The sequence below is a fragment of the Vigna angularis genome, chromosome 7 (assembly GCF_016808095.1).
Source record: "Vigna angularis cultivar LongXiaoDou No.4 chromosome 7, ASM1680809v1, whole genome shotgun sequence".
Taxonomy (NCBI): Eukaryota; Viridiplantae; Streptophyta; class Magnoliopsida; order Fabales; family Fabaceae; genus Vigna; species Vigna angularis.
In genome coordinates this window covers 12,809,326-12,822,783 of record NC_068976.1, presented here as the reverse complement: position 1 = coordinate 12,822,783, position 13,458 = coordinate 12,809,326, and the positions used below count along the sequence as shown (strand labels likewise).

General features: G+C 33.9%; 4 protein-coding genes across 5 annotated transcripts; 2 read left to right on the top strand and 2 right to left on the bottom strand.

Moving 5' to 3' along the window:
- Positions 1-804: 804 nt before the first annotated feature.
- Positions 805-4,336, top strand: LOC108338514 (uncharacterized). Of its 2 annotated transcripts, XM_017575434.2 has the most exons (5): positions 811-1,466; positions 1,567-1,622; positions 1,756-1,810; positions 2,244-2,458; positions 4,081-4,336. In XM_017575434.2, exons 1-5 carry the CDS (start codon positions 1,256-1,258, stop codon positions 4,087-4,089), a joined length of 546 nt encoding a protein of 181 aa, XP_017430923.1. In that variant the 5' UTR covers positions 811-1,255; the 3' UTR covers positions 4,090-4,336. The 2 variants fall into 2 exon arrangements, with proteins under 2 accessions (XP_017430922.1, XP_017430923.1); XM_017575433.2 differs by lacking the exon at positions 4,081-4,336 and having other exon boundaries at positions 805-1,466; positions 2,244-4,074.
- Positions 4,337-4,402: 66 nt separating this feature from the next.
- On the bottom strand, positions 4,403-5,710 carry LOC108338513 (early nodulin-like protein 3). Its single transcript, XM_017575430.2, has 2 exons — positions 5,411-5,710; positions 4,403-5,006 (listed from the first exon to the last, which is right to left on the bottom strand). Exons 1-2 carry the CDS (start codon positions 5,592-5,594, stop codon positions 4,639-4,641), a joined length of 552 nt encoding a protein of 183 aa, XP_017430919.1. The 5' UTR covers positions 5,595-5,710; the 3' UTR covers positions 4,403-4,638.
- A 1,802-nt stretch (positions 5,711-7,512) lies between these two features.
- Positions 7,513-8,291, top strand: LOC108337841 (uncharacterized). Its single transcript, XM_017574444.2, has one exon. It carries the CDS (start codon positions 7,827-7,829, stop codon positions 8,073-8,075), a length of 249 nt encoding a protein of 82 aa, XP_017429933.1. The 5' UTR covers positions 7,513-7,826; the 3' UTR covers positions 8,076-8,291.
- An 842-nt stretch (positions 8,292-9,133) lies between these two features.
- On the bottom strand, positions 9,134-13,135 carry LOC108338697 (transmembrane 9 superfamily member 8). Its single transcript, XM_017575743.2, has 7 exons — positions 12,883-13,135; positions 11,742-11,906; positions 11,551-11,660; positions 11,360-11,465; positions 11,165-11,277; positions 10,916-11,069; positions 9,134-10,628 (listed from the first exon to the last, which is right to left on the bottom strand). Exons 1-7 carry the CDS (start codon positions 12,988-12,990, stop codon positions 9,471-9,473), a joined length of 1,914 nt encoding a protein of 637 aa, XP_017431232.1. The 5' UTR covers positions 12,991-13,135; the 3' UTR covers positions 9,134-9,470.
- Between the last annotated feature and the right edge of the window lie 323 nt (positions 13,136-13,458).

Sequence of the window (13,458 nt, the reverse complement as noted above, 5' to 3'; positions counted from 1 at the left end):
CTTATTATCTCTTGAAAACACTTCAACTTTAGCTTTGGAAAACTGGGCATGGTGTAATTTAATTTACTTTCGTATATATTCGAATCAAGATTAAATTTTGGTTTCTCACAGCAGAAGCATTAAATTTATAAAGCTGACTGCAATTGTGTTCAAATCATGGTTTAATATTTCTTTAACTCGTTACAGGAAGTAGTTGAAATTGAGTAGCTAAATCTACTCGGGAATGCACTGATCGAAGTTATTGACAGTGCATATTCTCTCCGGACACAACTATTTGTCACTGTTTTTGACCATTTTTGAATTTCACTTTAACCTTGTATAAAATTCATTAAAAGGATAAAATTTGAGCGAATTTATTAATAAATCGATATTCAGTATTTTTTAGCAAATAGTGGAGTTAATTAAAAAAGTATGTTAAATAATTAAACCCGTAGTATTTTAATATTTAACGGGGCATCAAAATTTTATTCTTATATTTTATAATTTTATATTGTTACATTTTAAAGAAGTAATTCTTAGTTGATTACTACTAGAGTTCAAATTTCAATTTGTGTTTTATTGAAAAACTACTATAACCCTTATTTATATCGAATTTTATTTAACTGAGCATTAACAATAATCACTCTTTTATAATTTTAAAATAAAATTATGATATAAAAATAAAAATAATAGATATTAAAAATTAATAAACACAACATAAAAAATTAAATTAATGCAACATTTTATAATATTTCATCATTCCTTCTACTTACGTTATTTTTTCAATTGAAGAGCTGGATTTTATATATTTTTTATTTTATGTGTCTTCTATTCTTTTTTTTTTCAATTTTGATTTAAATCAAAGATAAATTCATTCATATTTGAAATCGGACACAATCTAATTAAAAAAAAAAAACAAAAAACAAAAGTTTGGTAATATCTTAGAAGAAAGAAAATACCATTCTTGTTTTGATAAGTCTCATTTTACTAACCAGATAACATATTGTTTAATTCAAATTTAATTTGTAGAATTCCTCAAAAATTAATCTTTTATTAGGCTACCATTCTAGTTGAAACGTTTAAATTGAATCTTAATCTTGTTATTTAATCCACTATGTTTGAAAGCAATTATATCAAGTATACCATAGAAATACAAATTCAATTTTGAAAAAAAAAATATATATGCACGAGTTAACTACAGTAGATTAACCTTTGTATCTCATTTTCCGTCTTCTGTGATTGCATGAGTAGATGAATTGTTGAAGAGGGAAAAAAAATGGTGAATGGAAACGAAATTGATGGCATAGAAGTACCAGAAGCAGTGATGGAAACTCTGAACCGCACTTTGGGAAGCCTTCAACAGCTGGAGACTGAGTTACCCCAATTCCTCGCTCTCTCTGACCCTGACCTTCTCGCTCAACTGCCATTTCTCGAACGCGCTCACTCACTCTTCTCACTGGCCAAACTCACTTCCACCCTCTACTCATGTCTGCTCTTTTCTCCCCTTAAAACAATAATCGCTCACTCCTTTCTGTTAATATAGTTATTTCTCTTCAATTCAATTTCTTTTTTCATTTTCGTGTTCAGTGAAGTTGAGATGCAGAGGAGTTAACCCAAATGATCATCCTGTCAAATCCGAGCTTGTGAGTTTTTTTTCTCTTCTGGACATGTTCTAAACTGTCTTGCATGGTGTTTTAGTTGTTCAAGTTTCAGCCTTTGTTGATTTCTGTTGTGCTGCGTTGCTTGATTTATGATTTTGCTTTTTTGTTCCTCCAGGACAAGTTAAACTTATTGCAGAAGAAACTGGAGCGACTTCCGCTGTTGAGTGAAGGTACCTCACGTGGTTTTTAGCAATTTGTTGAGTTTTCATCTTGAGAATGAGTGATCCATGCTGCATTGATTTGAGAATAGCAATTTGGGGTTTTAAGGTTTCGTTATCAGGGTTGGCTATTTTCTTTGTTCCAGTTGTCTGATTTTAGAATTTGGTTGTATTAACTTGGAGGGTATAATTGACTGAAACAAACAGGATTACACATTTGACAATGTAGATTTGAGTCTTGCTGGTATTCTAAGTGTGGAGACTTTTCCTGTGTCCGAATGAGGCATCATCCCCTTAATTTGTTTTGTACCTATAAAAAAAATGATTGCACTGGAGGATTTGGTTTTTGAATAGTCTCTTCTTTTAACACTCCTTATGTCGCCTTGCGTGTGTGTCTTTCATTTTGAATCTCATGTCTGTCTGAAGAACTGGTTGTTTCTTGCAGCACAGGAGCAAGACATTAGGAACATAAATGGAGAGGAGGAACTGGAGATGAACTATGAGGAGCAGGCTGGTAAAAAGAGGAAGTATCCATCTTCTGAAGAGCCATCTATTCAAATTGATGATATGGAGTCCCTGGAGAAAGTAAAGGAGGAACATCTTGGTTATAATAGTGGAAATGTTAAGGGGATGGTAATTGATATTTCAGATGATGATGAGGTACTTGAACCTTAGTTTTCTCAAATTCTTGCAGTTTCTATGATGTCCTTGTTTACTATGCAACTTTGTTGTCTCTCAAATTTTATATATTTCAATGGCGTAACTGCATTGTGATTTGTAATGGCTGTTAAGAATTACTTTCTGTCATTAGAATAAGGAATTTTGAACCAACACACATATTAGGGGGGTTTTGGATATTCGCAGATGCACTGCTGGTACACAATTTTAACCAGCAGCTTGAAATATTTGTTTGTTGCAGTTAATTATTGGAGTGACCTTGTACTTGTACTGATATTTAATGGTCGAAGTTCGATATTTAGTTTTTCAAATGTCTTCATATGTGTAGATCATTCTCATAAGTAAACTTTTTTGCAAGTTAAAAATTGATAATTTCAATTTTAAAACTTACCAGTTCACAGAAACACGGGGTAAGTTGGAATACATGTTAATCTTGTCTGAACTGTTAGTAGTGTAACTGATGCAACATGTGTCTATTTTTGCTCAAGTTGCATTGTATAGTTCAATTTTTAAACGTTATTGGAAGTTTTATGCAGAATAGTAACCTAATACAATCTTACAAGTAATCATACATAAAAACATCTATCCTCTCAAACTACTAACAACGTCCAAGGTGGACTCATAGTCTTGTACTTTTTGAATTAGAGCAACGGATTCAAAATCATAGATTATATATTTGAATGTGGAAGCAGAATAAAATTTCAACATTTTAAAATGTATTTGAAACCAGTCATTATGTTATATTTGGTAAAATAGTTTCCTCTGTAATTGCGACTAGAATTTCATTCCCTATATATATATATATATATATATATATATATATATATATATATATATATATTTGGAGATTCTTCTGTGACTTACAACTTAGAGTAATTAATGTGACTGATTGAAATATGATTCCTGGTTCGTATATATGAAGGCCCCTGTTCCCTGGCTGGTTTTGAAGCGAATTGGTATGTGTGACACATTTAACTTTACTTTGTTTCTGTGTGCATATGAAGAAAAGAAAGTATTTTATTTTTTTATTCATGAGTAATCTAAGCATTCATATACCAGTAAACTGCAACAAATGAAAGTGTGAATTTGTTCCGGTAAAAGACAAATATTTATGAATTCATAGAAGACATTTCTTTGATGATAAGTAATTGTTCGTTAGGGAGTGAAATTTGAGTAATTAGGTCTGAAAATTAGGTGCATCTTTAGCTAAGCCCTTGGTTTTTTTTGAGAATATCAATAAATCATTAATTTTAGGGGATGCAATCCTCATGTAATGCGAGTAAAATAATAAATGATAGTTTCTTCTTGGTTATTTTATTTTTATAAGTTCTATGTTAATTTGAACAATCTGTATCACAAAACTACAAAGTGTGATAATGATATATGTTATTGTTAATATACATCATGAAGTTGTATGACTGAAATTCACTTCCATTCGAAGTTGTCAAACTTTAAAGACTCGTATGACAGACTTATATGAATTCAACTTGTAAAATGAAATGTAACAATAAATTATTAAATGGCGTTTATGTGAATGAAATGTAACAATAAATTTCAACTTGCTTATCTTTCATTACTATTATGACTTTGCCTTGTTTCTGCAGTTTATGTGAATAAAGGAGCTGTGTTTATGGAGACTTTTGGATTGGTGACACTGCAAGTGACTGAGGAATGCTAATTTTCAAATTTTGACTATCACAAAAGGTCCTTTCATTAGCATCTACACAGTTCCAATCTCCAGATTGAAAAGTTCGAATTTAGAGTTGGATTTTATGATTTCGAATACGCTGCTGTTTCAAGTTGTTGTAACAGAAATTTTGATATAAAACATTTTTTTTAATAAAGTTCACTTGTTTTCAACCTCTATTCTACTTTTGTGCCACGTCATTTTGTATGTGCAACGTCATTTTGAATGGGCATATAATATAAATTTAAAAAATTAATCATATATTTCCTGCAAAAAAACAACTGACAATCACCTCAATGTGACTGTCTCATCCCACACACAGACACACCGAGTAACACAAACACAACGTACAAATTAATCATATATTTCCTGCAAAAAAACAACTGACAATCACCTCAATGTGACTGTCTCATCCCACACACAGACACACCGAGTAACACAAACACAACGTACAAATAAAGAACTCAAGCTATTTTTACATAAAAATTCCCCACATAGCAACCAGAGCCACCATGACAATGCCCCCATGCAAAGCATTGGCACTGCTAGTAGGCGCAACAGCAGGACCATCAAACTCAGCAAGAGAAGGTGCAGGAGCAGGTGCTGGTGAAGAAACAATGCCACTGGACCTTCCCCTTGGAGTCAAAACCACCACCACAAGCTTCTGACCCTTCTCACAGTGACCCTTTGCCCCACTGATGAAGTAGAATGGCCCAGGACGGTCAAGCTTCACCTTCGTCGTTCCATCACTGTACACCTTTATAGGGTTTGAGATGCTGCAGTTTACATACTCCTCTCTGCTCACTTGCAAAACTGAGTCTTTCCCACCATCATATTTCCAAACTGACCACACAAAATTTTCAAATTTATATTAGTGTCAGAAGATTAGGCACTCCCCACATTAACAAGCAAGTTCAAAAGTCATTTGATTAAATTGATTGTTATCATAAGTACCCAAAAACCATACCCTGTTTTGATTCAAAATACAAAAAACCTTCATTCTTTAATGGTTATACAAGAAAGAAAACAAAAGGTCATTTTTTTAAAAGAAGTTTAATGCCATGATTAATTTTATTGAAAAATTGCAATATTTGCAATCTTAGTATTGATCTGAATCAAGAACATGCAACAGAAAATGTTTAAAATTTAAGCTATGTGCTGAAAACATACCAAGGTAAACATAGCATCAAGATCATTAGAAACTAAAAAGGAAAAAGTTTGGGAAATGAAAGCTAGCAAATAGTTACCGAGAAAGTCGCCAACTTGGAACCGAGACCTTTCGGCCCATTGGTTAAGTGCGCCTGATTCAGAGGCTGGAACCCTCCAAGCATCAGTCTTACCTCCAACCAGTATTTCCCTAGCTACAGAGAGACCGAAGAGGAGGAAGAAGGTGAGCAAAAGAGAAGAAGAAACTGAAGAAAATACAGCCATAACTTCTTATTACTATTCCCTTGATGTCTCAGAGTTAGAGAGAAAAAAAGGAAGAGAATAAGAAAGACGATGAATATGGAAGTAGTGTGTTGGATTGAAGCAAGAGAACCTCTGAGTGTGTCGTATTTATGGTTGCGGAGAGCAGCAACTAGCCGTTTAGTGACATTGGGAAGAAGAATGACGTGGGGTCCACTAAATTTTGTTTTATGTTGTGACGTGTTTGGGTGCCCTCTGAATAGTAACGGTCAAAAACACTTATTATGATAAAATTAATTGGAATTTTGGAAGGTAGTGCAGGGTGTCTGTGCTCTGCATGGGATCTGAGTGGTTAAATTGTGAGGAAGGGAATACGAATCACTCTTCTTCTGTAATTGAATCCAAAAAATGGAGGATTCAAACGGTGCATTCTGTTTCAGAACACAGCCTGTTAATAACATTTTCAATACCACTATTTTATCAAAAGGAATATATTTTTCAAGCTGTTTAATATCTATGATAACTGAGGTATGTGACAATTGCTTAGATGATATAGTTTGTTTATTACATGTAAACTTATAATTTTATAATGATTTAATTAATAATTTAGTTTTTATATTTAAGTTTATAATTTATTTTTGTTTTTAATTTTGTTGGAATGATTTTTTCACGTTACCATGCTCTTTTGTCATGTTAGCATTGTCTTTACCGTATCATCAAACACTTAACTTCATTTGTTTGTACGTAACGGTTAAAGTAAATTTTATCAGGTTTGATTATAATTGAAACTTTTTTAAAATGTAAGATCAACTTTAACACACTACACTGAAAAAAAAAAACAATTAAATCAATAATAAAATCATCAAACATGATATTATAAAATTAAAAGATTATAAAAGAAATGTGATGGAAAATATAATAATCATATCATTCAATTAATCACAGCATGATTTAGTTAACATAAAAATTAAACATTAAAAATTGAAAAATATAATTGTTTTTTAAGTAGTTAATAGATCTTTTCTCAATTAAAAAATTTTAAATTTACGAGATATATGAAACTTAATTAAGCATCACAATCAAATCATTATTTCAAAATAAATTTTATTGATATAAGTTCTTTGAAAGGGTAGGAAATCATTTATAAAATAGAAGCACTCATGAGATCTTATAATCTTTTTTAAAAAATCGGGTTGAGACTATCAGGAGTCAAGAATTGGGTGTGTAGTCATCACAAGAGGGAAGGTAATCATCACAGAAGGCTGTGTTTGGCTACGGTCAGAGAAATATGGCAAACCACTTCTCGTCGAGGTTGTTGTCGTAGTAGAGACGAGCGTTGGAGAACTAAGGGAAGAAGAGGTTGGCGTGAGTACAAATTGATAGACTGAGGGTTGGATTAGTCCAAAATTTTTAAAAAATAAATAAATACATTATTGACACTAGTTATCTTTCAAATAATGTCACATTAATTTCTTTTATTGAATAAAAAAATTAAATTAAGAATAAATAAAAAAGTAAGATATCACATTGAATAATCTTTATAAATAATAAAAAAGTTAAATCAGAATTTATCTTTTAAATTATTTTAATTTTAATTTTTAATTTAAAAATTAAAGAATCAACACGTCCAGTCCGTCTTTAACCTGCTAGTTTCATGAATTAGACGAAGCGATAACGCATTGAAAACTTCAACTTGACCTAAAGTGATGAATTAAATCAGATTGAAAACTTCAACTCGACTTACTCACTTTTTCATTCTTAATTTACAACCTAATTATTCCACCTTCTGTTTAATTCTCACTGCTTTTTTTTTAAATCTTAATCTTTTATTATAAAATTTGTGTTGGGATGCTTAAAAATTATATATATATATATATATATATATATATATATATATATATATATATATATATATATATATATATATTATAGATTGATGTGAAGCACATTACTACTTACGGACAAGTTAGCATTATGTGTATAAATAATAATTTCCGAACTGAAAAGTGGTAGCATGATGTGTGCGTGAAGCAGCATGCATGGTAAATCTGGTGAACTCAAGAGGCCATTTCAACGACACATAGTGGGTACGTGTTGGGAAGACATAAGAGTTGGGTGTTACGTGGCTTGAGAACATTTAACGGTTTATTTGAGACATGAAAGTTGGAGTCTTATACATGGCTGAAGTGGTGGTAATAATAAGGACTTGATATATATAGAGAAGAGGTAGTGGTGGAGGAAGATAGGAAGAGGAAAATGGATAGAGAAAAAGCACAAGCAGAGGCCTCAAAGAGACCCCCAGGTCATGGTGCAACTGAAGTACTTCATCAGAGGAAATCACTTCCTTACAGCTACACAAAAATGGCTATAGCTGGTTTGCTTATTACGGCTGCAGTTGGCTACACTGTCTTGTATGCCAAGAAGAAGCCCGAGGCTAATGCTAGGGATGTGGCAAAGGTTTCTGCTGGAGTTGCACAACCTCAGGACACTCACCCTAACAAATAGTTAACATGTTCTAGTATACCACTTCTGTCAAACTCTCAATATCACACACTACTCTTTGCATTTTCATTTCATATCTTCTTTCTTTGTATGGGGGAATGTAGAATGGACCACACTCTTTCTTCTACTTCATACATATGTTAGTAATAAATTCTTAATTACTTACTGTAAGAGAGAATTTTGTTCGTGCTTCCATCTTAAATTCAAATATTTAGTACATACGCTTTTTTTTTTTACTCTTTAAAATTGTCAAATATAACATTGAATTCGTGATATGTTTCATTTGGTTCTGATACGTTTGTTAGTGTTGTCAGAGATTCGTGATTTGGGTTTTCAGTTCCATTTCAGTCCTGCCATTGTCATGACTACAAATTCTATAAAAACGAGTTCTAAATATTAGCCCGTCGTACAATGATTAAAAATAATTTTTAACAAATGAGTTAAATGCAGAGAAAAGTTAATCTATCAAGTATAGAAGCTTAAAAATGAAAAAACATGGGCAAATCTTAAAGGTTAGTTCCATTTTTTATCCTGTACCTTTTTCTGAGAATTTAACAGATGATGTATAATTAAAGATAACGGTGAACTTTATTACCTTACTTTGTACTTTATTCGCTGCCTAAGCATTTCTTTTGGTAACATTAAGCAACTATTTTGACACTGGAGTTGTTTAGAACTTGATATTCCTTTACTTTGTATTTTCTCCTTTGATGCTTAGGACGCAAGCTAAGCAAATTCCGTGACACTTTAGTGACACTCAATAGTTGCTTTGAAATGCATAAACTTTTCTTCAATCCTGCTGTACTTGTGAACGACATATCATATTGCTTGCAAAGGGAAGCACGAAAGCAATACCTCAAACGTCATCAGACAATGAATACAATGGTAGCACCTATTGCCTGGCAAATTTTCGATTAGAACAAACATCTAAAATAGGCAACCTTCAGTCATTTATCAAATGTGAAAAAAATATCAATTCATATATGGACATATATGTGTAAGTAAAAGAAATAGGTGTGCGTAATAACAATATAAAAGTGGTTCAATTCAGCAGAGGCTCATAAGTTCGAACTACGTTGTTGGGATATCATTTTTATTACACCGCTAATAATAAAAAATCATCTGACAAGGAGCCAAATTGTAATTCTCCGAAAGTAACACAGAAAACGCCAAGTTAAGACTGCAGCGTACACCTTAAAATCTACACTTCGACAACTCTGGCAAGTAAAAGATATTGAAACAAAAGAATAACGGTGTTGTCACAATTCAAAACTGTATAGAATAGGTTACATCTGATTCTGAACATGACATCAGTACCTGAATTTGAAAATCCTTACACAAATGGTCTTCGTCCTTCAAGAAGTATAGTAGATTAATCCAACCCACTGATTGCTATAACTAATCAATCTTGACCGAGGAATAGATGAGCCTTGTGAACCAAAAGCATGCGTAAAATCCGATGGATCCAGTTACAACAAAGAAGGCATAGGAAGCTATAAGCATGTAACCGAAGTACAATAACCCAGATACCAACTTTGTGATTTCAAGCTTGGTGAAGAAGTAGAATGTTGCATAAAGAAATAGATAAAGAGCAGATGAGCCAGATGTAAGGTAAGACCGCCACCACCACAAGTAATCCTCACTGCACAACTGGAAGTAGCAGAGCACAATGGTTATTTCAGCACAAGTGACAATGAGGATGGTAAAGACCAAGAAGAGGAAGCCGAAGATGTAGTAGAACTGATTCAACCATATTGAAGTGAGGATGAAGAAAAGCTCAATGAAAACAGCTCCAAATGGAAGTATTCCTCCGATCAGAATTGAGAAGACTGGATTCATGTACCATGCCTGCTCAGGGATCTGCCTTGGGATTTTGTTTGTCTTCACAGGACTTTCAGTCGCAGGCTTCTTAAACCCAACATAGGCACCAACAAAAACAAGTGGAACCGAGATCCCAAACCATAAAAAGATCAGGGCAAACATTGTTCCAAATGGCACTGCTCCAGACGATTTTTGTCCCCATATCAGACCATTTAATACAAAGAAAATGGCAGAAACGATTCCAGGGAACATGATTGCAGTTTTGAGGGCAATTTTCTTCCACTCTGCTCCTTTGAACATTTTATATAAGCGAGCCGAGGCATAACCAGCGAAAATTCCCATGAAAACCCAAAGCAAGAGCATGACCGTCATTAGCCCACCTCGGTTTGAAGGAGAAAGGAACCCCAGGACAGCAAACATCATTGTTACTAGTATCATTCCAAAAAACTGAACACCCGTCCCAACATAAACACATAGCAAATCTGGGTTGTTTGGTGGCCTAAAAACATCACCGTGGACAAGCTTCCAACCAGTCTCTTCCTGTGCTTCTTCTTGGGTTTCTAATTCATTGTACTTTGAAATATCACGGTAAAGTGTACGAAGCATTATCATTGCTACCATGCCCGAGAGAAAGAGAACAATCATCAATGAATTAACAATTGAGAACCAGTGAATTTGGTCATCACTCATCAGCAAATAGGCATCCCATCTTGAAGCCCACTTCACATCACTCTCCTAAATGCAGGAAAAGGTAAAAGCAGGTCAAAGAAGATGACAAAAGATGAGAATAGAGGGAGTGAAGACTTCCCTTGGTTAGAAGAAAAAATGAAGAAATTAAGCTACAAGAAAGAAAGAAAAGCTATATTAAACTAGATAAACTGCCCATTAACGAGCGATGAACAATATCTACTAGGACATAATTCATAAAAGAATATTTTGAACTACTTGGCTTAATCCACCAATACCCATCATTGAGTACCAAAGAAAGTATACATGTACTATTTAAATCAAAATAACCTCACCTGGAATTCAACATCATAGGTGAAGATAATTTCCTTGTTCTCTTCGACCTCTTGAGGAGTGTTCGAATTCACAACTGTGTGTTTAGCATGAGGGTCACAGGTTGTCAAACGGGTGGCCTGTTCATCCCACTTCCCTTCAAATTCGTGTTTAACACTGCACAGAAACATTCGTAAAATCAATATTACATACAAACCACGACTGCTAAATGGAATAACTTAACCAAACAAAACAAGCACAAAAATACTGACCTGAAAGGCTTAACCTCAAAGCCCACAATTCTAGCAGATTCAGTAAGTGTATCTCTATGATACTTGACCGTAAAAGCCAAATGGTTGTGAATAAAATGCTTCTCTTCCTTGCTCTGTGTATTTCAACAAAGTAAGAACAAGAAAACACAAGGCACTCACAACAATAAACATTGTTCTAAAAGATGCAGAGCATACCCCAGTATACTGCCCTTTGAGTCCAACATGGAAACCAAGTTGATAAACAGTAGAGTCCGGTTCCACCCGTTTTATGGGAACAACTAGAGGAAGGTTATCTAGGATCCTGCAAGTAAAAGGCAGGTTACAAGATGTCAACATTGTGGCAGAGATGTGGAATGAAAACATATGAAAATTATTGAATGCCATACATGTTCACTCGATACTCATCATCAATCTTCTCTTTGAACTCTTTTGCAGTTTTGGCATCAAGCTTAAGCTTACACACAATATTGCACATTTGTGGTTCACGCATCTTAAACTGCAAATATGTCCAGTAACTAAGTTGATAACCATAACATAATTAGCCATGCAAGAATTAAAAATGCCATATGAAACATACCACATATCGAGAATTTTCAATGCGATCACCACGAAGCACTTCTCCAAGATTTTCAGCGCTATCCAATATTTTCTCTGGTGCACAGTACGGAAGAGAATAGTATGTATATGGAAGCTGAGTCTTCGTTGAAGTTAATTTGTTTACTTTTACTTGCAATGGATCTCCCTGCACCATATAAATAGATAGTCAGTAAATAAATATATCTATCCATGCATTTCTGGATATCCGTTATTATTAATTTAAAAGACAAAACTGGACAGCAAGAATACAAGGGTAGAAAACAATATTAACAAGATAAACCAGGAAGACCGAACGCTTAATTACATGATAATTGTGTGCACCCAATTCATTTGATGGGTTGTTATATGTTAAAAGAAAACAGGGGACAACAAAAACCATCCAAAGAAGAATAATTATTAAGTTTAAATGTGCGATTGTCCATAAAGATACAAATAGAAAAGAAATATAACCAGAAACAACAAAGTGAAAGAACAAAGTACATTATTAGCACATTCACAGTAGTAGGCCAGATGTGGTTGTTGAGTAGAGGCATAAGAAAATCTAAATATTTATCTTCTAGGGAACCAAAAGGTCTCATTTAGTTATTGAAGCTTCCATTGAGTATCTAACAATTAACATGAGCACGTATCCAACACAGCTAGCATTTAGAAGTCTCCATGCTTATTACATTACAAACTGAGCTTAAATTCCATCAACTGAACACACCATTTCAACAACAGAGTCTTACATTATCACAGAGACTAGAACGGATCAAATCATCAAAATGCGTCTCACACACCGCACCGAAGCAACTAAACCTTTTCACCGACACCAGATCGAAGTTAAATTAACACACACAATATCAACAACAACACTTCCAGATACAAAAGGCCTTGAGACACTAACACCACAATGTCGCTAAACTATGACTGAGAAAATGCAGACAAAAACCGAAAATCACAGCCTAAATAAAAAGAAAATTAAGAAACAATGTAAAACGAATATAACATCGGTCATATTCATCTCAGATCTCAGATTCAAACGCAGATCAAGCGGTTATGAAGCGAATAAAAGATAAATTTCGAAAAATGAACCAGTGCGTGTAATGTGAGATGGAAATGGAAATGCAAATGGAGTGAACCTTCTGGAAGTCCTGTGGAGCAACGCCAGGGAGGTAGAAGCAGAGTGCGCCATGGATGAAGAGTGGAAGAAGAATCGCGGAGAACGCCAAGGACCTCCAAAACGCCATAGCGTTTGAGACCGAAACGACAGAGAGAAAAAGAAGAGAACGATAGATCTGTGTGAGGTCTTTCGAATTCGTATTGTTATGTTCGTTGAGAGCAGAGAGAGTAATATAACAAGGGGGTGAAGAACGAGGTGAAGCTTTTTCTCCGGTTACTCCTGGTACGGTTATTACCTCATTCTCCTCACTGATGTCGCCACGTCACTGCTTAGGCTAGAAGCGAGGGCAGGATCGGAATTTCGTCTTTTATGAGATTGTTGATTGGAGGGAAAATTAGGAAGTCACTTATTATTATTAACATGTCAATGCTTCTTCAACCCAGATCTGTAGGAATGGTAAACACTACTTTTATGTTCCTTCTTCACAAAAAGTAAAATATACAACACAAATTTATTTTTTCAAATTTTATTAGAGAAAAAAAAAGTTTGTTTTTAAAAATGAAAAATGAAATGTGAGATCTGAAAGTTTCTTAAA

Bases quoted from the DNA above. Each gene is read 5' to 3' on its own strand.
- LOC108338514 (XM_017575433.2), top strand. From the start codon at position 1,256: ATGGTGAATGGAAACGAAATTGATGGCATAGAAGTACCAGAAGCAGTG. The intron at 1,467-1,566 runs GTCTGCTCTTTT...TTTCGTGTTCAG, and splicing joins CACTTCCACCCTCTACTCAT to TGAAGTTGAGATGCAGAGGA. The intron at 1,623-1,755 runs GTGAGTTTTTTT...TTGTTCCTCCAG, and splicing joins ATCCTGTCAAATCCGAGCTT to GACAAGTTAAACTTATTGCA.
- LOC108338513 (XM_017575430.2), bottom strand. From the start codon at position 5,594: ATGGCTGTATTTTCTTCAGTTTCTTCTTCTCTTTTGCTCACCTTCTTC. The intron at 5,007-5,410 runs GTAACTATTTGC...TTGTGTGGTCAG, and splicing joins CCAAGTTGGCGACTTTCTCG to TTTGGAAATATGATGGTGGG.
- LOC108337841 (XM_017574444.2), top strand. From the start codon at position 7,827: ATGGATAGAGAAAAAGCACAAGCAGAGGCCTCAAAGAGACCCCCAGGT.
- LOC108338697 (XM_017575743.2), bottom strand. From the start codon at position 12,990: ATGGCGTTTTGGAGGTCCTTGGCGTTCTCCGCGATTCTTCTTCCACTC. The intron at 11,907-12,882 runs GTTCACTCCATT...TATATGGTGCAG, and splicing joins CTCCACAGGACTTCCAGAAG to GGAGATCCATTGCAAGTAAA. The intron at 10,629-10,915 runs GTGAGGTTATTT...TCCTGCATTTAG, and splicing joins CCTATGATGTTGAATTCCAG to GAGAGTGATGTGAAGTGGGC.